This window comes from Athene cunicularia (assembly GCF_003259725.1).
Source record: "Athene cunicularia isolate RWA chromosome 7 unlocalized genomic scaffold, athCun1 chr7_part1, whole genome shotgun sequence".
Taxonomy (NCBI): Eukaryota; Metazoa; Chordata; class Aves; order Strigiformes; family Strigidae; genus Athene; species Athene cunicularia.
In genome coordinates, this window is record NW_020799107.1 from 33,877,603 (window position 1) to 33,902,530 (window position 24,928).

General features: G+C 38.4%; 1 protein-coding gene across 10 annotated transcripts in view; it reads right to left on the reverse strand.

The window, feature by feature from the left end:
- GTDC1 (glycosyltransferase like domain containing 1) overlaps positions 1-24,928 on the reverse strand; it is a 179,458-nt gene that overhangs the window by 90,099 nt on the left and 64,431 nt on the right. For all 10 annotated transcript variants that reach the window (XR_003398783.1, XM_026852565.1, XM_026852562.1 and 7 more), the window contains one exon: positions 2,376-2,543. Coding sequence is in view for 9 of the 10 variants with exons in the window: in XM_026852565.1 (XP_026708366.1) it covers positions 2,376-2,543 (168 nt within the window). In the remaining variant the exon portion in view is untranslated. The remainder of the gene's footprint in view (positions 1-2,375; positions 2,544-24,928) is intronic.

The following is a 24,928-nucleotide window of genomic DNA, read 5'->3' on the forward strand; positions in this document are numbered from 1 at the left end:
TATATATATATATATATATATATATATATATATAAAATAATACATAGCACACAGTGCCAAAAAAAAAGTTTTAAAAATTTTGGCATCTTAATGCAATGTTGGGTTCTTTACTGCTGTATTTTAAAACCAACCATACCAATTAATTTTAAGACACAGTTAAATGATAATGTAGGTAGTATTTCTCCACTTAAAACTCAGCCTGGAGAAAACCAGCTATCAAAAAACCTGAAATATCTGGAAGTTTATCCTGGAAGTGCTGACACAACCTTAGCTACTGGTAAACACGCAATGCTAACGGAGGTAAAAAACACTTTATGGCCCGTTGGTTTTCTCAATATATTATATATTGTAATACAGACCTATGGGTCATAAGATACATTGAGGACACATGTTCATAAGTCACCAGGATGGTGAAAAGTATATTTGAGGTGAGAGGCTGTCATTGATCCTCACTGAGTCTCACTGCTGTCTGGTCAAGAAACAGAACTGACACCGTTCACCAAAGCAGCAGGAAAAGAAAAAACAAACAAACAAACAAACAAAAAAATTAGAGGGAGAAAAAATCCTTTTTAAGCAGGCTGTGGGAGCCGAAAGCCTTTCAGGAATCCCACCCTCTACCCCATCTATTGTTTTTAACCCACTGGTCTCCTCGTTTTCGTACAAAGAATCCAGTCATCTATTCTGCACTGATTTACAGATGACCTGGGACAACGCAGGAGTCCGTCACGTTTCTTTGCTGCTATCTGACATGTAGGAAAGGCTCCAACACCATCACCTCTGTTTCTCTTGTGCATGAGGTCTTATCTGTCCAACTTTTTCCTGCAGGCTCTGCATATCACTGGCAAATTAGAAAGATCCTTTCACCGTCACTGCCTGAGCAGGTAAAAGGAATCTCAGCCATCACTGAAAAGTGTGATTTGTGACATTAACTCTCTAGAAACATCAGGGAGAAAAGAAAAATTCTCTTTCTTAATGATCCAAAGCACCAACTTGAAGATTCAAACTGCCCTCATTTTAACTGTCTCCAAAACCTCTAAGCAAAACTGGAAAGATACTTTTTCCCATTTCTAACAGATTTGGAAGATGGCATTTCTTTGCAGATGACCAGTAGTTACAAACAGCACAGAGGAGATGACTTCTATCTGCTGTTAAAAGTGGGGTTTCTGCAGCAACAGAAATGGAAGAAGAATATTATATAATTACATGGAGAAGCTACTGAAGGCTGAAGGAGACAGAATGGAGCATCTATAGAAGTCTTATTTTTTTTCCTAATAAAATACTTTTACTATCTTAAAAATGCATGTTTTGAGGATAAATGTTTGCCAGCTTACAATAGATGAATGAAAAATAACTGCCATAATAAAGCAAAATGTATGTACAGAAAACATCCCTTGCCTCAGGTCCCAAAACCCACATCTTTTTCTTATAACATCAAAAAATGGCTGCTCCCGATTTCAGCAGATCTTTCACTACACTTTCTCCATCTTTACTGCTCAGTAAGTGAAACGTGTTACAAATGCTGTGGCAGAAGCAGCTACAGAATGGCCGGAGTACACAAAGATCATTATCTGAGAAATTTCAATATCAACTGGCTTATATTATAAAGATGCAAAAGCTTAAGTTGTACCTTGAAGTGTTTGATCCTTGTTTCTAATAATTCTCCAACTAACAGATAGGTGAGAAAGATCATGGAAATTAAGTTATTTGAGATCAAAACAACTGAGTTTTGCTGTTTCGCTTAGGTCTGTATAGTGCCTAACCACAATGCTTCTGAGTGCTGCTGTTATTAACTTCTTTCATTAACTCAGATTCGAGAAATACATTTGTTTTTAGCAACAATAAAGGACCGCAGCCTTTAAAACGTCTGGGTATTTTAGCACTGCACAATTTCTGAATAGTAGATGAAAGAAATATAAGGATTTATCTGGTATGTTTACTGCTCTCTCTTCACAAGAAAAGTGTTGCAGTACATTTTAATTTCTGTTTATTTCCCTAAAACCCGCTATATAATTTCAGTTGGATGCAGTAAAAGCTATGGCCAAGCACGAGCTGATTAGCTGCAGCTTTACAAAGCATCCGTGAAACAAAAGCATCTTGCTTACGGCCAAGACACTGGTCAGAATCCTCACCACTAACGGGTACCCACGGCAGCCCAACAGAGCTCAGGTGGACTTTATACAAGAAACTGAGGTGAGTTTATAGAGCAAATTGTTTATGTCACGTCGCTTTTATCAACCTCTCTTCAGGTCTCTGCTGGTACCTCAGTTTGCTCCAGGGTCCTCACTTACACAGAGGACTCCTCAGGCTTAAGATGCTGCACGGGTGTAGGCAGAAGGACACCTTAACTAACACGGAGCGGTGCGAAAAACACCTACCAGGAAAGAATCTGGTTGTATCCGTACTGGAAATCCCTTTCCTGGCATTTCTGGACAGGATATGCCAATTGGTTCTCATGAAAGTAGAGGACCTTTTTCAATTTGCCAAGGTCAGGGCGGAGGGCAGCGAGTTCAGCCAGGTTCAGCACCGAGCTTGCAAAGAGGATCCTGGAAAACAAGGAGAGCAGTGTTTACTGTCTGCGAGCGCGCTCGCAGGGGTCACCCCTTCCCCTTCTCCCCCCGCCCCCCCCAAGAAAAACATAACCCCTATAGGGACACATCAATAGCTAAGCCTTAATACCATGTAGCAGCATTCGAAGTTTTGATCTCTTAAAAAGCAGCTGCTAAGAACCCAACTAGAAAAGCATCGAATCTCATTGGTCTTCCCAGCTCGGTTACAGAGAGATGCAAAATAAAAAAAGCTGGATGGATTTTATTGAAAAAGGCAAGAAAAGCTGTATCTGAAGGACAAATGGAACAAAGATAAGGCTGACTAGGGAATACTTTGCTTGCCAGTTTCATTACACTTTACTTCTTTATGCAACCGACTACTGAAATTCAATATATGAGCAGGAATGGCACATGTTCATGTTATGACATAAACCCTTTTGATTTATGCAGTGCACTTATCTAGTATGGTCTGTTTTTCTTTTATTTTTTTTTCCACCCTTTTCCTGTTTTATTTTCACATTTTTATTAGGTATCCTCTATAATGAAATGTTGTTTCTACCCTTGCACCCCAGTATTGTCGTAGCACTCCTGCTATTCCACAGCCTACAAAACTGCACGAATCCTTCCATTATAGAAACCAGGCACAAACAGCACTAATAAGCTGCAATCGTAGCCCTGTATAACTTATCAGGCTATCAGAAAATTAACCTGTTTCAATGTGTAAGACAAAATTGTGACCCTACTGTAACCAGTGGCAGATTTTCCCATATTTCACCAAAAGTATGTGAGCACATCCTGTCCCCTGGCTAATGCTGTTTTCAAGCAACCTGAATCTTGAACCTACAGAGAACTGCAGAGCTGTAAATTTGTGTTACACACCTCTCATCATAAGGGATTAAAAAAAAAAAAAACCTATCATGTATTTATTGAACATAAAATATTAAGCTTTAATAAACTATTTTTCAACATAGCACGGGGTTTTTTTTGCTATCCACCATTTCAGTGGTTCCCATTCAGAACTGATTTATACAATTTTGCATTCTTTTAAGATCTTTCCTATTTTTATTCCTATTCTTCCTATTTTTACATGGATTTTGTGTACCAGATTACTGTCAAAATCAACATCACTAATGTTACAAACTTCTGATTCTGGCTGTCAACCTTAAAACCCGTGAACTTTCTCGAACATCCATATATATCATATTATCACCTACACTAACATACACTGTTCTTAGATAGTCTGTATCTACAGAACAAAGACTTCCTAGAGAACAGATCCTGTATCCATCTTCATCAACCTGAGTCAATGCTAATCTGAAAGGCTTACGAAAGTAAGAGATGAATGTTATTGCCTTGTTCATCAAATATTTGATCGTTCTAAAGGGACTGTCAAACAGAATGCCAATTAAGATACGAGCTCAGGTTTATTATGAGCCATACCAAGAGGAAAAAATAGTTTTACGTAAGCCATCACTTATTTGTCATGAAGAGTAATAACCTCTGGACCTCATAACAACGTGGGTGCCAGACACAAAGCAGAGGCAGGAAAACTTCCTACGGGCGATGCAATAGCCCTGCTCAGAGACTGCTGCGAGTTTAGCACTCGAGCAACAAAGAAAAGTACAACCAGGAGAAAATGTACCCCCTAAATATGACAAAAACGAGGTGAAATGATTGTTTGGCAAAATTCTGGCTATTTCAGGATTGCGTTCAAGTTTATCCTTTCTCTTACTGAAAACCTCTTTCTGCAATGAGTTAGGAAGAAATCTGAAGCGATGCAGGATAGCATCTATGATCTTGGCTGTGTTTGAAGGAAGAGAGGAAAAAAAACGATGGCAGATTGGGATTGGAAACACGGGAAGCAGCTCAGAGCAAGGCACAAAAGCAAGAGTGGAAAGAGAAGACAGTGGGGGTGCCAAGGTTAACATGATGACTGCAGAGAAAAGGGCAATGGGGAGCACGCCAAGAGACGAGATCCAAGATTTAAGCTCGGACAAAACCGCGTAGCTCTGAAATATCTGAAGTCGCTCAGATGGACAAAGGAATAACTAGGAGAAGACTATGAAAAAAAGATGGTTACATCCACAGGAAAGGAAAACAGCGTTGGCAAGTAGCAGCTTAGGCAAACTGGAAGAATTCAACAGCATCATTAGAGAGTGCTGGAGGCTGGCTTCTAGTAAGGCAAGAAAGGGCAAAAACTTGGAAAGCTTGCAAGATAGACCCAAATTTTCTCCACTGTAAATGGGAACTGATAAGACTCAACTAACAAGCAGATTGCTTATCGCTGCCCAGCTCATCAATAAACCCGTGTCAAGAGAAAAATTGCTGTGATTACTAGCAAATTCAGATTTGGAGGCTGAAATGACACTGCTTATGTTTCTTACAGCAGGAAAAAAAAAATAAAAACAAAACCAGATTAGAAAACAGTCTTCCTGATTCACTTGTACGACTTCGCAGCATTTCCAGAATTTAACCCAACAAAGATGAGACGCTCTTGTTTCTTTACTGGCATAAGCGATGATAACTACCAGTGATAACCAATTTCTCTGGCATTATAAGCTTAAATAGCACCTGACAGCACGAGTCCCACGAACATGCCCACAGAGCAGCCGTGTACGTGGCTAATGGACACACGCAGGGCACTGGAGGATATGCTGGAGTGTATTTCCACTTAACACCTATTACGACGGGAAGAAAGGAAAGTTCATTATAATGTAACATAGGACATAAATATCTGTCAGTTGTCATTCCGTGTGACATCAACTTTCATTTTACCTCGGGTTATTATTTAAGTAATAAATCCTAACAAGGTGAGCTTTATCATCCCATGGAGTGTATCCGGGAGGTAGAGACACAAGGTGATGGCAAGAACGCTGGAAACATGATAATTCCTGACAGCTGCTGCTTGAGCGCAAGTTAAATTGAACAGTTTATCTCAGCATAAAGATGTTATAAGGTTTTATGTTTAATTTAAAAAAATTAACATAAAACCCAGAGAAAGCAGAGTTAGGCAATCTTTCACAAACATGACATACTACAATCACTGTATAAGCTGGATTAGTACTTATTACCATGCTACTAGAGAATTAAGCTGTTTTTAGACCACCAAAGAGCTTTAAATTGCAACTTTTGTCTCTGTAAGAGAAACCTATATTTAAAACGTCTGCTAAATTCAAATTAACAGCTACATCATTAACTTACCATCTCACAAAACCTCCTAACATCTCAACTGCTATTATAGTATCTTTATCTAGACCTATCAATGCTATATAATACATACAGTACTCTTCAATAAATATCTTGCGTGAATCCTCACAAAACCCGTGCTGAAGGTCACATTTCTAAGGCAACTGCCCTAGCTGTCCTCTCCAAAATATCCCCAAGTATTTTACTGTGTTACAAATGACCTTCTTCCACCGAGCAGGACCATCACACATGCAGCAGCCTCACTGCCTTGGAGGCTGGCCAAATTTCAGGGCCACCATCCACGCAAGCTGCGGTTTTACACTAAGCTTGTGCTTAATCTGAATCACTTAATAGCCCTTTTGACTTCGGAGGAACTACTTGGGTGAATTAAGTTAAGCGCGTGCTTAATTCACGCAAATATTCATGGGAAGGAAACTGAGCGTGCTTGCAGGATTCAGAGCTGCGACGTGTCCAGAGAACGCTCTGACCTTTGCTATTGTCTTCCCCATTATTTTACACCAAAGGACTGAAAATAAGTAAAAAAAAAAAAAAGTAAAAGCTTCTATATTTTAATTACCAGCAGACGAAATGACTAATACAAGTTTCCATTTAAATCAAGCAAATTATAAAAGTAAAGGTGCTAAAGTAATTTTATTTTGCTTTATAAATCTTCTTTGTGTCAGGTAACCATGACTTACTCTTTTATAGCACTGCCCTAAATCTTTCAATTAAATTCCCATGCAACTTAACTAAAAACACATTTTGCCTTCCCCTTGGGAGACCACACAGGGCATACTAATGTATCTATGGATATGGAAGCTGAACTCTCCAATTCACCAGGCTTAGAGCACCAAGCGAGTTTATAACAGCACCTGCTCTGTACTGGAATATTCCCTCTGTCTGGCAGAAGCTCTGCCAGCACGAAGGACTGATGGACACAGTCCCTGTTTGCATCGCAGCACAGGTAACCCAGCTCTCCCTGGAAAAGGAGGATGACTGTAGGATACAATCCTGCAGCCTCAACAGGGACACTCCTGCAAAACAAATCCAAGGCCATAAATCCCCACTGCAAAAACGACGATATTCACGGTAAAATCAGTCTATGATTGTAGATCTGGCAGTCCAGAAAAGAGGTACAAGAGCTCTTCATTTGCCAGGTGTAGCATTGTGATAAAACAGAGTTAGATTTGGGTAGGATACAGGTACTAGATAAAAGACTGTTCATTAGATAACACTAAATGAATTGACATCCACCCAGCCTTCAGGAGGGGAGAGTGATGCTGGAAGAAGTGGTTTTGCACCAACCTAAGAACTAAAACCTTGAGCACCCAGAGGCATCAAATTCTACCGTGCTTCTCACATTGATCTCTTTGTTCCTGCCAAACCTGAAACATTTCTTTTTCCTGAAATTTCAACTGGCAGGCCTAACATCATACAGCAGAGTCTTGAACCCTGAGGTTTTCACCCTATGTATGGTTTTAGTCTGGGCACGGTCCTTGTGCACTCAGCAGAGTGAAGCCAGCGTGCCACCGGAGCTCACACGGACATGACAACCCAACAGATGACCATCAATAACCGTGAAACACTGAACCATTGATGACGGCTAGGTTTTCTCCAGCTGACCAGAAACCAACCAAAATTTTATATCAAATAATAGGAGCCATTAGGGGAACCATTTGCAGTGAAATTAGGGGCAGCTCATGCTCCTGGTGAAGGCAAGCACGGTTGGGATATGAAGCACTGAACACTGCTCTGCTACATTGCCTCCTTTAAGGTCAAGGAAAAGACAAGAGGTATGACCATAAACACATCCACCTTGAGAAACAAAGGCTTCAAAGACGACAGCGTCTTCAAGCTCCTCAAGATCAAACCTGAGGGCTTTGGTTCCTCCATCATTACAGTTTCCTTGATTTTAACCCAGCAATTCCGACAAGTCCATGGATTTCGCTTTAAGTTATTTTTCAGATGTAAACTGTATATCAAATAGCATTATTAATGCCTGGAATTTTAAACAGACCGGTTATTTTTGTTTGTTATTACACACATTTTTCTATGATCAACTTGCAGAAGCTGCATTTTTACCACGAGAGCAAGAACACACAAATTGAAGTCAGATATAAAATGTTTTTCCATTTCCCATTAAACAATAGATGACTCTGAATTTCTGAACAATAAATACTAATGAGTGATAATATAAGCCAGTATACAGTCCAATAAATAATAAATTAACAATAATTTTTTGACATGGAATGTACAAATGTCAAAAATGCTTACAGATATAATATATATCTCATGTTAAGGTTTTCTAGATAGAGCATAATTTGAAATGTTTACAGAAATAATTAAGTCTTACTATTTTGACGTTCTTTATTTTTCAGAACAAATCACAAGGGTTGTCATGCCTTTCATCTTAATTAAGCCAAGTGTTTGTCTTATTTATTTCTATGTACTTTCATAAACGTTTACAAATATTAATTGTAAAGAAAAATATTTTTTCCTCTTGCTGTAATTACTATATGTACATATAGTACACAGTGATAAATATTCATGGCTGCTACCAGTTCAATAATTTTGGATTTGGGGTTTGCCTTGTATGTTAAAATACAGTAGAAATTAATAGCTTGCTTTGAACTCATACTGCCAATCCTCTTTTTGATATTTTTATTTAAAAATACATCCTCCCTCATTCTATAGTATGTTATTTTGGATTATAGTTGACATTTTTGTTCCTACTGTGACAGACCTTAGTCATGTTTCCCAAAAGAATTTACTGCCCAGAAATCAAACCTATTCTCTCCTCCTTCATATATACCATAGCCCAAAAAAATGTCTAAGACTCTCAGCATGCACAGTTGGAATAGAAGGGGGCTGCATCTCCAGCCCCACTCTTGCACGTCCCACCCCTTCCTGTGTCTCCTCATGCCATCCAGATTATCAAGACCTCTGTTAGGACCGAGGGTAGAATTTCTGAGAATTTCCCTTCTCAAGGTGCTGACCACACTGATGTTTATCCAGAAAAACTAGAATGGGGCCGGAGCTGAATAACAGCAAAACTCTCACATTTAAAATATCCCGGAGGTTACTTACAACATTATTTCATTTTGTGAATTATTTGAGTTCTCTCTCAATTCCTTCCTATCCCTCTGAATCTTTATTTCAACCAGCTAATCAGAACACTTACAATCAAATCTCAGAATCTAATTTTGGGCCCAGATCCCCAGCTGACCCAATCGTTAAGAACTAGCCTTAAACATTTACCACTATTTTTGATGACCTTTAACTCAAAAAGATACTGAAAAGGATGTGAAAACAGTTAATCAAAACTACTTTTCTATTTAATGTCAAGAAGTAAGCTTGAAAGACACTCACAGATAAGACTTTTAGAGTTTTGAGGGAGGTGTATTTTGTTTGGATTGCTTTGGTTTTTAGGCAACGACACTGAAGCTTCTTCAATTTTATTAAGTGTGCGGTACTATTTTTTTCCTTGATTTGTAATTAATTTTGGCTTCAATTAATTACTGACAGATGCACATTTTTACTTCAGTGGCCAGATTGTTCACCATGGGCTACATCATCCTCTCTGTTTCCACAAAGGGAGAGGTCGAGACCAAGCAGCTATAACTGTGGTGATAGGGGGAAGGAGTAAGCCATGAATACACATCATCTCCTCGCTCAAATTTCATCTGCATTAAATAACGAGGAGAAGGCATCTTATTAGAGCAGAACATAAGCAAACCAGAATAATCCACTACTGAAAAGTAGCCACCGCTGGGAGGCTTATATAAGATGCACGGACTAACTCTGCTCAAATATATCCTGTGAGGGTGCAAGAAAAAGAAAGAACATGGTGTCTGAAGGCAACAAATTCACCAAGGGTAAATATACAGGATATAGTGAAAAGACTCCTTTTAAAGAAAAGACTTGTAAAACTGAAGTTTTACTCAAGTTACATTTAAATAGCATCATTTATTGTTTCAAAGTCTGCAAATTCATTTCATTGGGTATCTTATCTGTCCAACTCCGGAGAAAACATGACTATGCAAATGACTGGCATGAAAAATGCAGTATGCCCAAGAGGTTGCAGGAGAAGTCCTAGGACTACACATAACACTACTACTATGGAGTAGCAGATCTGAAAAACAAATTTTGAGGGCCATTACTTCACATCATCTGGCGTCAGTTTGAATCCAGGATGACACAGCCAGTCAGCATCATATAGACCTCACTGCAAGCAAGATTGATTTATCCTATCGAAGGGGAATCAAACTCAGCGTGGCACAGACCCACCGAAACGGCGAGTTTCCCCTGAAAAGGTTTATATGAATAGATGCTCGAATGAATGGCAAAGTAAAACAATGGCTGATTTTCCTTTATTTTAAAAAGTTTGGGTGTACTCAAATCTCCTCCCAATTTTCAGGTTTACACATTATGTACTTTAAAACAACAGAAGACCCAGCCCGTTCTTACAATCACAGAGCTGAGAGGGTCTTAGCACACCCATTAGTTTCACGTTTCAAGTGCCCTGAAATTCCTGTTCTCCACAGTATTTCAGACTGTTTGGTATGTTGCTTTACGTACCTTGATATTTAAACACTTCTTTTACAAATTTGAAGACTATCCCTAAAAGGAACTTAAGTTTTCTTAGCAAATGGATTTCACATTTTTCTAATATCCTATGGCTTTGATTTCATCTCACACAATCTAGATATAAACACCAAGTCCTTTAAAAAAATATTTTTATGGAGGCTCTTAGCTAATTTTCCCCAAAAACTCCCTCTCCAGAGTATCAACCCACGGCATAAACACTCCCTAAGAATGGGGACCTCAGGAAAAGCGGGATTCTTCCCAGAAAACTAATACAGTCCTCGAAAAAACTCAGACTGTCATAAAACCTGAGCAGCTGGCAACTCTGTCACCATGAAGTATCCATATGGAAGACCGAGATGTGTCAAACTACCCAAAACGAGTTTGGATAGTGCAGAAGATGGAATAAATAATTCAGTATCTTCAACACTTTCAACAGCAGGTAGTAGATATGCTACCTGCTTCTACAACGTGCCAAAATGTAACATGCGAGTGAGAGCGAGCGAGAGAATGTGAGTATCTCCAACCTGTTTTCATGAGGATATTTTGCTCAAGGAACTTCTCTTTTTAGAGGCATATGATCCGTATCAGATGTTTGTCAGGAGCAGGCAGCACTACAGAACATTAGGAATAACTTAGTGATTTTAATATATATCCACAAAGTGCATACTCCTTCATACACATACAGTAAAAAAAAACACAAGTATTTTAATCAAATATTACAAATATAAAGGAAGTGGAAATATTTATTTCTCCCCACCGCCCTTCACACTTCTATAATATCTGTTGCTGCAGCATAGTGGCAACTTTCCTGCCTTAATAAAACTGTTCAATGCGATCAGTGAACTGGCAATTGGAACTACAATTTCAATGTTTCTGCTCTGTGTTCATGCAATAGTCCGGCTATAAAACTGCACTGTGCGGTGTCAATCTTCTTCCTTCTCTTCCTGTAAGAAACAGCCACACTCTGGTGCAGAAGTGTACATCATTTATATCTACAGAAGATAAAGTGATACATCTGTTCCCTAAGAAATTAAAATAAGACTATTTAATGCTTAAGAGTCTCCAGACCTGTATTTGGAGGACTAAACCCCTACCCACATGGAGAGATTTATCAACCAGCACCAAAAACACGGGGACAGCAGGTAGACCAATATTCAAAACCGTATCAATAACAAAGATATCTGTGTATTACACACTATTTTCACCCACTACGCTTTCTCACCAGACCGTTTTTTAACTCGGCAAAGCCCATACTTGCTACCAGATTTGAAAGATTACACCAAAATGGTTGAATGACCGACTCAAGTGAGATTTCAAAGAAGTGATACAAACACTGTCCTAAATTCAAAAGCTGCCAAACATATTTCATCAGACTTTCAAAAAATAATTGTTTTGTCTGTTCTGAATTAAGCTTTAAGTGCTTTAAGAGATGTTTCTCTCCAAACATGGCTAAAGATCACAAAGGGGAGCATTTGGATTGAATGTAACCCTTCAGTCATATATTTATTAAATAAAACTTGCATCACGCCTGGCATAAACCATAAGCTGTTTTATTTCCATTTACATAACATGATTTTAAGTGTAATCTGTATTGAAGTCCTATCATTTTATTTCAGACGTTAGCGTAACAGGTTTTTATTTATAATGTCACCAGTGAAAGAAAAGGAATAAAAGGGTCTCAGCTTTGCACCTCAGGCAAGGGTTTGGAGTTCCTGACATGGGGCATAAGGGACCAACGCCAAGAGCAGAGACGTATAGGAGAAAATTAGAAGAAAAAGAGAATATCCTAAACTTGTGAGAGAATTTGACAGTTCTGAAGCCGAAGCCTTTTGCCCATTTTTCTTCTCCAACTCCTGGCTGAGAGTTTTGCAGGATTAGAAACTACACGAGTCATTTACAATCATGTTTGGTCAACTTTTACAGCAGGGATGTGTTCCCTGAGTAAGGAAACCAAACGCCAACACTACCAAATTTTGACATTTCCCACATGTGGAAAAATCCAATAACAAAATAATAATGCTTTTAGACTTCTAAATATTTTACAAATTATGTTCTCCCAACACATCTCATACGCAACTATTATATCCTAAAACTTCTGAATTCCTTTTATCATTAAATAAAGCATTCAGTGCTGAATGCCCACTATTCCCCAGTAACACACAAGAGAAATACACCCCTCTGGGGTTGAAGTCATACGTAACAAAGTCAGAAGAATACATTAGATGCTTTCTAATCTTAAAGATTAAGAAACTGAGGCTACAGCTTGCTTATCAATGGCCATGAAGAGAACCAGGGCCACAGTGAGAACTCAGGAGCCCAAGCCAGAGTTGAAGATAAGCAAGTGTCATGGTCTAGTGATTTAATCAACTCCTGCATGATCACGTTACTGTTTATATATCTTACGGACCCTGCTCACCACAGTACCTGACAGATGTCCCAAAATAAAATGTTATCTTTGTGAGACCGTACACAGCGATTCAGTATTTTCAGATATCATATTTTCAGTCCCAGATAGGACATGTATACGCACATGTCTGCATGCGTGCACACACAGATACACGGCACATATATAACATGCATATATACTATACACGTATATATTTTCTGCACTTCTATCAAATTCCACCATAAAACTGTGAAGCATTCTGAATTAAGCTATTTAAACGGTGGCCAGGAAAATTGTTGACAACAGCTGATTTGTTATTGGGAAAAGATCACGCATCTCTCCATCACAGAAAGCTAAAAATCTGTTCGAGGTGGCTGGCCGACAAGCTTTCATATCTGCAAAAACTGAGCGAAGTGAAATAGTTCTGGTCAAGGTCTCCAAATAACCCCATTTTTCCAGCAATGCCTTTGGACTACACATAAAACCTTCCAGAGGCTCCTGAAAAGGAAATTTTACTCAAGCTGTTTGTCAAGATGACCGGAGATGTTCTTTGGAAAGTATTTCCAAAAAAGTTCTGGAGCACTGGTAGCTGTACAATCATATGGGATTAATTTTCTGTATATATCTCTATATATTGCTGGAAGAAACAAATTAACTTTAAAATTCAAAGATCTTTATACAGCCCTGCGCTCTTAGGTACAAATATTTAAGTAATCTCTACTTCCTGTCAAACACTGAAATGGATATTAAATTACATTAAATTATTATAGATACAAGTAGTAAAATTTCTTTTCTGCTTTCTCTGTGAGCTCCTGCATCTTGGTATTTCTTGAACCGAGTATAAAAGATAATTTAATATTATCTGAGATTTAAATTCCTGCTTCTATTAAAACACTAAGTGTGTGCTGGATGTATAAATACATGCCCAGAAGCCTCACGAATATTCCCCTTAAGGGATAGCTCTACAAACTGGCTCAGGGAAACTGTATTTTTTTTTTACCATCTTCCTTTCCCCAGCATCTCACCATGATTTCAGGAAGCCACCCAATCATTCACCTTTATTTTTTGTCTTAGTAAGAAATGAATAAACAAACAAACCAACCACACACAAGGAACTTAACCGTTCCAGCCCCAGTTAAACCCCAAATCCCCCGCTAAGCCCTGTGACCACCACCTGTATGTGCTCTGCATAGTGGGAACTGCACCAACCTGCAGGCACACCGAGAGGGTGAAATGCTCCTCTCGAATTAACATATGATATTAAAGAAAGGGACATAGTTGACGTTTAAAAGAAAGGGGGGGAAAAAAAAAAAGGAAATTTCCCTCTCCTTCTGATGCAGGTCCTATGGACTGACATGACGGGAAAGAAGCAAGCTGGTAGATAGGGTATTTAATTTCTTCCTTCTCTCTTGCTCCTGTGTATTAGTAAAAAGAACAAAAATCAAGGAGGAGCAAGGCACTAGTGAAAAAATATCAAGCCAAAATTACATCCATCAGGGTGATACAGTGCAGTGACCAGACCAGTCCCCACTGTAGACCTCCTCAGGGCTACTGTTTCAAGTAAAAATTAAACAAGATTACACAGAAGCAGTTCAAAATAGACATTTTCCAGCTTTGTGTCATGTTACATTATTTGAATGAATCTCAACTTTTAAAAACATCCAAACACCAAAGAAAATCGAATAAGGGCTAAAAAAAAAACAAAAAAAACCCCACACAACTCACAAGAAATAAGACTCTTACTAGAAGCAAAAGAGCCACCCATGTTGACAACTGCTGAAGGTCAGAATAGGTAACAATATTTTTAAGAATATACCATCCAGTCTCTTTTTATTGCAAGATTCATATGAAAAAAGCTTAGCAGTCTACTAGCAATTTTCACCTGGTATTTTACTCAGGTTGTCCCTATATGTGTTTGCACGTCCGACCCACCAGAGTTGGTGGAGGAAGCCCAGGGTTCCCACCACCGCTGCTCTCCCAACCACACCTCTGAGGTTCAGAGTTGTACAACACGAAGGCTCAGCTTTATTGAAAGGCTACAGCCCCAAAACTACAGAAAGAGCTCTTCAGAAGGGTGGGAAAAAAAAAAAAAACCCACACACAAACACGCAGGATTTTTTTCCCCGAGATACACAAGAAATACGAAGCAGCAAGCACTCAACCTCCCTCTTCTCTCCTCTCAAAATCACTTACAAAAAACCCGTTCTTAACCCTTCTGCACAGACAAAATTCCCTTTTATCTTTCACTTATTTTCATTTTTACCTGAAAGGCACAGTAGAGCTGGGCTTTTATGTATAACAAACACGAACTGGACTTTTTTTTGCAGTGCATTAAGCTGTGGTCTACTTCCACCAATATGAATGCATACCTGAATTTCCACAAAAATAACAATTTTGCCCTTCTGATTTAAGTATGGCATATATTTAATGTAACGTTCATCTATACATGTTCTCACTGTTTAAGAACTCGGCGCAGGTGTTATTAATAAAATAAATTTATTTTTAAAAAGGATGCTATTCTATAAGCTTTGAAGCTCACACATAGTCTAACTTAACCCAGCTTGGGCTCATCTGGTCTTTAAATGACTTCTTTCATGTGGTCAGCCCACGAGCCATACGTACTGCTGCTCAATCACGCCACTGTACATCGTCAGCGTGAGGATGATTTGCATGATTTGCATTTCCTGTACCGTTTGAGCTTCAATGAGCTCTAAGCACCACGTACAAAAGAAACCACCGCCAAGTAATGCAAAGATTTTAGTTAAACCAGATGAGACTATTTTAGTCAGACTGCCAATATTGAAGAAAAAAAAAAAAGTCTCAGGGATATCCTGTTAAATAAGGATTTATTTGGAGGGAATTTGAACCTTAGATTCATACCCCTACTTTTAAAATATAAAAGTTGTATGAATACCTTAATAAACATGGCCTAGCAGAAAATAATTCAGAAGAACGTGGGGTTTGGTTTTTTTTTTTAACGTTCCATAGATTTTGGCACCACATTATATTAGCAATTTATTTATTTAATAGTACATAAATGGGTTCTGATTACATTAGTTTTCCTATGATATAAAACCAAATCTAACGGAACCATATTCACTGATTCCTAGTTAAAATTTCTCCCTATTAAGATATCTTTTATCACAAATCATCAATAAAAGCTGCTGGACAAATAACTATGACAGAAACAGCATTACAGTGGGTTTCAATGAATAAGTACTAAAGTAAAAAAAAAAAAAAAAATGTACCAGAGCCTCGTTGTCATGAAAAACAGAGACAGATGGGGAGACAGACCTATATGATGCTACAAATAGATGAATATCTTGTAAGGATTTCAACAAATGTTATAAGACCCAGTCAAAATTTGAAAAACTACAGATTTGCTTGTGCTGCTGTACTGGAGTTCACCTGAAAGCCAAGTCATATTATACTCATTATGTGTAACATCAGTTTCAAAAATAACAATAAAAATTAGAAGATCTTTTGCAGATAAAGGCAAAATTAATAATGTCATTATTCAGCATAAATACTGTGTTAGTACAAATAAAAGATGAAGCAAAGTTTGCTTTAATAGCTACTTTGGAAATTAGATGTACGCTGTTTCCAACTTAAAAACAAAAAGGCGTGCGCGTAAACTTCATGTGCAATAACGTATTTTACAGTAAGTCTCTCTTTAAAATGGGAGATAAATTCAGACACTGGAAAGATTAATAAATAATAGCACACTGATAGAGTGAACTGCATGTGACCAGCTACAGGGCGTACATCACGTATGCCTGATAGCAACCCGAGACAGTCTGTTCGCGCACTCAAGGAATCTGCATATAATCATGCTTAATAAAAACCACAGAAAACTCCCATCGCTGCTGGTTCCAAAGGACATTCATTTTTAGAAAATTAAGTTGCGTCTTCGTTTTTCTGCATTGTTCGAACATAACCAAATAGAACAAGTGGAAGAAAGTGTAAGCAAGGGGTTAAATTCTGTCTTGAATACAAAAATTCCATTTATTCCATTGTTGTCTGTAAATACAGTCAAGAGCAGTGTTTAATCACAACACATACTTTCTATACTGTGACTGTAAGATTTAGTGATCGAAATGGCTACCAGAATAGAAATGCTTTCTGTCATTTTTCCACTTAAGAGATCCCCTGTTTAATGCTCTTATTTAAAGGTCAGCTAATTTTATTATGGAAAGTAACTAATAACCTTTATTAATTCTTAGGCTCGCAGTTTCTTAGCATATCAACCGAATAAATAATACACTGAAAGAAGATACAATACAAACCAAACTGTTGAATAGAGTCTCCACTGTCCGGGCAGAAATCTGTATTTGCAATAGACAAAAGAGGTCATTAGAAATTTAATACATGTTTTTTGCTCTGGAAATTACAAAAGCATGTAAGAGAGAGCGTTTTTGAAAAGCCAGGCTGCTGGTCCTCCTCCATGCTCCAAGATGCTGAGAACACTGAACGTGGTGCTAAGTCTGCTAATGTCCAAGCACAACCAATAATCCTAAATGTTATACAGCACCTTTTTTTTTTTTTTTCCTTTTTTTTTTTTTTTTTTTTTGTCGTCATTTCCTAAATCTGCGGGACATGCACAATATGGGAGAACATAACGAAAAATTTTACTTCCAAACTTTTCTGCTGTCTTTGATAAAATGATTAAACATGAAAATATCGAAGTTAAAAAGATATGCATTTATAATTTGTTCTCATGACATCTCTTGTATGGGAAGCGTTATTAATGTTGCACACTACATAAAACGATGAAAGAATATCCACTGGTTTATTAAGAATTTCTGTTTTACATAAGTAGATCAGAATGCAGCATTATTCATGACCAGCCTTTCCTAGCACACTGCTTTGGGTGAGTTTGTTCCTAAGAAACATTACTACGCTTGAAACTAAAAATAGCTAGCTATTTTCAGCTATTTAATCACATGAGGAAAAGATACAGTTTGCATCAGTCTTCTTTAATTTACAAAATAATTCCATAATGCACCCTGCACGTATATCATGAAAATCCCTGGCACACAACCTCCGGGCTCGCACACCGTGAGCCGCGCGCCGGCTGCAAGTGGAAGCAAAATGGGTTTTAAAAGATTCCAGCAACAATAGTCTTGTGACTAAATCAGAAACAGAAGCAGAAGTCATGAGCCAAACAGATACCTATCGGTTTCCTTGAGCTTAATCTGATTAAAACACGGCTCTCAAAAATGTTAAATAGAATGCCACGTCAGAGAGCAGGCAAATGATAAAAATAGTTCATGACAGGAAATCATTATTAAACCAGCATTACTAGTGTATCTGTTATGGAAATTTCCCTGTAATTTTTCAAGGTTTCCCCTTATGCTTTTTCTTGAGTTGCCTGTTACATGGTTTGTTGTTTATTTATTTATTTATTTATTTTTTATTTTCCCCCCCTCAATGGCACATAAGTTTGAGATGTAAAAAGAAAATTATCACTGCAATTTTCCAACTGTACTCTGCTCAATAGCATCTCAAGTGTGCCTTACATCATCTTGTCATTCACTTTAACAATAAATCACATAATATTCAGAGGCAGAAAATAATCCAAAATGGGCAAGTGCCACTATGGCAAAAACACATTCATATGGCGTCACAGGGGAAAAAAAATAAAAAATAAAAAATATATATAAAAAAAAATCTTTATTTCAAGGACTTTCGTAATGAAAGCATCACTTAAGTGGGGGGAAAAGTTTCTATGAAAAGCTGCTGGGAATGACAGGAGAGCTGTTCTAGAGTCCACCAACCAAAATGAGAAGAACAAAACGATAATATAGTATCACAGATCAAGCGTAACGTTTGAGAAAGCTGGCACAAATAAAATAAAATTCAGCACCCTAAAAAAAAAACCAAAACAGACATTATAACTAACCTTTCTGATACTACTACCCCTCTCACAACCATCCCATGTGTTATCGTGCCTTTAGAACACTCCCTAAAATATAAGCTAGACTTGCAGACTTGTCCTGTACTTAGTTACATGATCCAGAAAAAGCTGTTACAAAAAAATAAATCAAACAAAAAATAAACACAAACCCCCTGAACTCTTACAAGGTCTTATCTAACAAGGCTAACTCCAATTAATTAATAAGAACCTATTTTCGCATATGAAAAGCGATTTCAAAGTTTAACAGCACCACCCCCCCCTTTTTTTTTTCCCCTTTCCTTTTTAAATGTCGTTGGTGAGGAAAAAGAAACCATCAAAGAAATTAGCTGTCTTTGCGCTGAAAATAGGCATTTCATCTCTAACGATGATTCAGGCTTCCCCGAAGAAGAGCCCTGACGCGCTGGCTCTCCAGCAGAAGGACACGCCACAACCCTCCTGAGCTACTGCCCATCTCCCCACTGCTGCTCATGGATACTCCAATGCTGGCAGGATTTCAAATTTTAAGTCAAACTCAGAATTACTTGCCACTGGCACATCCTAAGACAAACACATGACGTGGGGAAACAAAGAAGTACTTCAAAGACATCTCTAGACAGAACCAGGGCTGGTCTTGAATCAAATTCCAACTGCTGCCCACCTACAATCCAAGGGTGACAATGCAGCACAGGGATAACGACAATTTTTAAAGACAGTCGAGTCACCATATGTTTTGCAAATGTTTTCTAGGACCTTCTTGATTTTTGTCCTGGATGTTGGCATATTCATCCCACAACAGCCAAGCTATATCTGACTCAGCATGAAAGGGAATGCGCATCCTATTTACAGCAGAGCTTAAGGCTTATTCCATAAAGAGTCTTCCAAGAGCACGCACATCTATTCATCTTAATATCCCTCCCACATTAAGAAATGATTATCTAATACAGGGAGTAATCAGCTCATGGTCTTACTACGGTCATCCTCCTTGACAAAGCGGGGAAAAATATACCCAAGTGTGAAGCATTAGAAAGTCAAGGTTCAAAAGTCCCATATTTATTGAGATTAATCCAAATACATTTAGATCTCAACACAAGGAGACCAAGTGCTGTCTCTTGATAAAGAAATGCCTATCTGCTGATAAATTCAAAGCCTGTATTTCTGCAGGAGGCCTCTACCAGGACACATGCAATGTCACAGCTCAAAATACCAGGATGAAAACCCAGGGAAACTTGAACCAGAAATGGTTTTAATGTTTATTTTAACATTCTACCATGCTGGAACGTGGTAAAACACAGAAATTTAAGGGGTGTGGAGAAGCAAGAGGAAGTATTCTGGAGTCATCTGCAAGCTGGTCTGCAAATGGCACCTGAAAAGTACTTCAAATGCTCATAAAAAAGGAAGCAGCTAACAAGACAAATTCCAAAATCCTGACACGTGAGCAATTTTGCCTTCCCCAGCTCCTCAAATGTGTAGCAAGGACACAGCATGGCAAATCCAAAAGGTGTGGAACTAGAACGAGAGCAGAAGGAACAGAAGTCACTTTTCACCACCAGTATGTTGGCAATCCAGAAGAAACACTGATTTTTCATACCAGTTTCTCAATAAACACCAAATATAACATATAAATCAACAACAAACCTGTCTCATCTGAGATGCTGTCCCACCATCAGAATTAAACCGCTACCTAATTTGAAATACCAATATAGATGCATGGAGTAATAGATCATTAATGTATTATAGTATTAAGAATAGCAGCAATTATATTAAGAACGGGCCATAAGACAGAGCCAAGCACGCTCTTCCAGGCAAGAGCTGCACGGGCAGAGTTCAAGTGTGCAACAACAGCCATCCAGATCGATGCAAATTTGTTCACAACACGCCTTTTCTCATTTCGTACCCCTTCTTTGATCCTTTTTCTCTATATTACCCTAGGAAAACAAGACATGCAAGGGGCAAAAAGGCCTTCTTGTGGTTTTTAGGAGCAAAAATATATATGTGTAGAGTTATATGGAAGGCCAGCACACCTCCGATTGCTGAAGGCTAAATGAGTCATCCACTTCAGAAGAATGACCAGTAATTAAACAAGAATCTGTAAAGCTGTTAAGTGCAAGTATCAATTTCAACCTATGACGCTGAAGAGATACAAGCTTCTTATGTACTGAAACCATCGATATATCATACAGCCTGCAAAATAACCTCTCACCTAAGAAAATTCTTCTCCTTAGGAAGCCAAACAAAAACAATCTGAAATATTTATTGCCATAAGTTTCATCTCTGTACCATAAACTGCCTAAGAGACATGACATCATGCTAACTACCTAGACTTGTCTGGTTGATAATAGTCCCAGATTTCAGGCTGAAGACTAAACTGCAGGAGCGTGGAAGAGTGCGAATCTACAGGTCATCACAGATGCTGAACACAAATCTGACTTGCCAAAGCCAGAGCTGACACTCCAGCAAATATAGAAGGTCTGGCAGTGGCAGAGGCTGACACCACGAAAACAAGTCTTGCAATATTTTTGTCTTCTTTTCAGCCTCCTTGCACTGGAAGTAGGAAGGCTTTCCTTTAAATGGACCAGACCTAACTGCTTCATCCTCCAGTTCCTGTATTCGCAGGTCTGCTTTCATGTGGTACAAACAATACACAGCTCCTGATATATTAACAAAATAATTAGCAAGCCCCATGCCTTGATGGGACATTCCTCTGTCTGTTTTCTATCAGCTAGCACAGCAAGCTGCATCCCTCTTTGCTCCGTGTTTTCTTCTTCCACATTGCTAAACCTGAGCTATATGTAAACCTCCAGTGCTTTACTGAAGACTTTTATTTTTTTTTAATACAGCTCATTTCTAAATCTTACCTGTTTTCGTCCGTTTTAACTCTTCTAGCCCCTTATATCACTAAGTGCCAAGCACTTGGCAATCCAATAGTCACAAATCAGTCTTCAAAGCTGCAATTCTGAATCGTCTTGACTCAGGTTATGACAAGAAAGGGCAGGGACCCCCAAACGCATTGCTCCCTGCTTCTGTAGGAAGGAGCAGATGGCCGGCTTCCAGATGGTCGCCAACCTCGTCTCACCAATTTCAACATCTGTATCTCAAATTACATCTCAGAGGATGGTCCTGAGACAGAGTGCAGGTCACTGCCCACAGCTCCCGGCTACACAGCTTATCCACAAGCCAGCGCATTTTGCAAAATGCAGAATGACAAGCCTGAAAAAAGGTTAAGACTAATTACAGTTCGTAGCAGGGCACATCTGAAAAATAAGTTTAAAAGCAGATTTTAAGGAGAAATCCACCTTAAATATATATATTTTAAAACTTTTTCCCCGTCACAAACATCCCTTGTTTTCCACGTGGCACCTTGTAAACCAAGGAAATGCCTCAGCACTGCTCATATGTACCTAACAGGAATTAGATGTGACCCATGAAAACCCGAGCAACCCCACTGGTTTTACTTCCAGGTCACCCCACATCTGAGAATGGGCTTATTTTTCAGTTTCCAGACCGAAAGTCTCACTCACAAATGGGTTTGATCCAGCTTTAAATCACAGTGAACTTCCCCAGATTCAGCGAAACAGTGGTCAATGAATTTTGGCTTGAAGTAGCCAAATAGTAATTTGTGAGATTTGTGTACTATGTAACCCTAATTTTAATGCAGACATAAACTATTTTTTTTTTTCATATGAAACTTAATACAACTCTTCTTTGGGGCACTTAAAAAAACTTTAAATCTACCAACAGGAACGTAACTAAACAATTCTGACTGCCACAGTAAGAAGCTGGTATGAATCAATGTTTTCACCAATTTTACAAAGTTATGTTCTTATACAGGTTATTTAATCAATTCAAAAATTAAAATGTTACTGCTTTCTTATTCTGAGTGCATAATCTCCTCAAAAAGACTATTTCCAGACCTTTAGAAGAAAAGTGTATTTTACAATAGGAAAAGTGAGTATACCGCATTTCAAAATCCATTAAAATATAAAATTCTGGTTACAGGCGCAACAATCTGCCTAATTAGTTTTTCTTAATTAGCAGGATGCTCTAACCTCTTTAATAAGACTTCTGTGGACAGAATGTTCCATATTGGTTATCCATCTGAGGGAAAAAACTAAACAAATACTTCTGAAGTACAGCTAATAGAACAAGTGTGGTTGGGCTTCGTGGTCAGAAGGCTGCTCTGGCGTGTAATAATGGCAATCTGCAAAAACACACAATATTCTACCTTAAATATACCACTGCTCACACTCCAAACCCCTCCGTATTTTAAAGACAAATTTACAGATATTAAACCCAATGAAGTTGTGTTTATATAACTAATATAGTTTATAAAACTGTAATGAAGTTACAGTTTTAAATTCCACAGCACGTGTTGGGAGGAAAAAAATAAATTAAAAAAATAAAAAGACATATGTATGGACCGAAACACACTATGGAAAAGTGAGCTAGAGATAATGGGAAGGAAAATACCACAGGGAGGCTGTAGCAACTCAGAGTAAGGTTGCGTAGAGGTTTTCCTCCACTGAGAAGCACTTGCTTTGCGTGCGCAGTTTTTGTGCCTTCCTCTTCGTGATTCAGAGTCTTAATATGTACCTAGCAATTAATAGGTAACAATATTATCTCTGAATCCCATCTTATCCGATAAAAAAACCCCATTCTCATTATTACTACGTACCAACCGTGTAATTCAAAGACTACCGGTTAGGAGAAATGCAGAGTCCCAGCAACATCTGTGGTCAGAGGCAGATGCTCGAGATAAAGAAAATTCAAGCCCCTGTTTTATAAGGAGTTTGCAGAGCAGCTGCCGAGCTTCATCTCAATAGCTGAAATAGCCTTTATACTGCTTAAAAATGCAGGAAGCACACAAGTATCTCAAACTCCCTCCCCGCCACCAATTCATTCACCCCACTCGCTCAGGCATACCGACCCCATCCATGCTCTGAACACATTGGTCTCATCACCCAACGGAGCTCTTGAAGGCACAGGAAAACTATTATATACTTCACTTTTTTCCAATCAGTATCTAGGAAACCTTAAGTGCAAAATATAATCTAAGAACAACCCCTTGAAAAATGTCTGCTAATGACAGGACGTACAGAGACACCACAAAAACGTGCCTGAACCCCAGCGACCCCATGAAATCCACAATGTCAGTGACCTTCCATACAACTGTTATCATTGGAAAATGGTCTTCTAAAAGTAGACATGCTTATATTTTAACACTGAATGTGTACTCCACTCATCATAACACAGCATGGCACATTAAAATCTATTTTTTTTTCCTGTATCGAAACGAAAAAAATATATACAAGTAATTTTTAGACTATTTACACCAGAATGAGTATTAAATCAATGCAAGACCACTCTTCAGGTTCTCTGTTCCATAAAAAAAAAAAAAAAAAAAAAAAAGGAATAAAAGGTAGGTTTTATAAATTCTAACTCATTATACAATTCTGAATAATTGCATCAGACACTGGTTTTCCAGAGTCGTTTCTGAAAACTATTAATTTCTGAAACTCCTCCCTACCGCCTCTTCCTAGAAAGCTTCCATCTTCTTGGGCAAGACTTGAGATCTCTGTTTAAGTCACTTCAGACCTAAATGCTTCAACAGCCACAGAAACCACTGACAACAGATTCCAACCAGCTTGGGCCACAAGATCCTTTGCGAGGCCGGCATTAAACCTCACAAGAGTAAGCACTACTGCAAACCAGACTCCACATGTATAGCCTTGAGTAGACGGTAATGCAACAGTCTAGAGTAGATTGCTATGAGGACTCTCTAACCAAGTCCTCTTCCATATAAGTATCCTGACTGTTATTGTGAAGACATCATCTAAAGCGACCAGTAAACACAAAGGTCAACTGATCCCAAACAACTGATCTCTACCAGTCAGGATCCTGAAGTTTTGTGAAAGTAACGAAGAGAAAAGGCAAAACCTTCAGGGTTTGTATGATACAAGGGCCAGTGTAAAGTCACTATTTTCTCCTGGGATGACTGAGTCAGAAATACCAAGAGATGTGTAACACCTGATGGTAACTCCGGGCTAATTCGAGTTACTCCCGAAGCACCTACCCAACTTCTTTTCCCTCCCACTTTGATACCACACAGCTGAGACTTGTGGATGTAACAAAAATAATTCACAACCAGCTTTAGTGCCTAGGATGAGGATAACATACAAGAAGTCATTTAAGGACTAAAGTAAAAAAAACAAACAAACAAACAAACAAACAAAAAACAAAAAACCAAGAAAAAGGTCAGTCTACTACTGAACACCAAGAAACTTCAAAAACTTGACAAATATGACAAAATAGAACAAATATTCGTAGAGA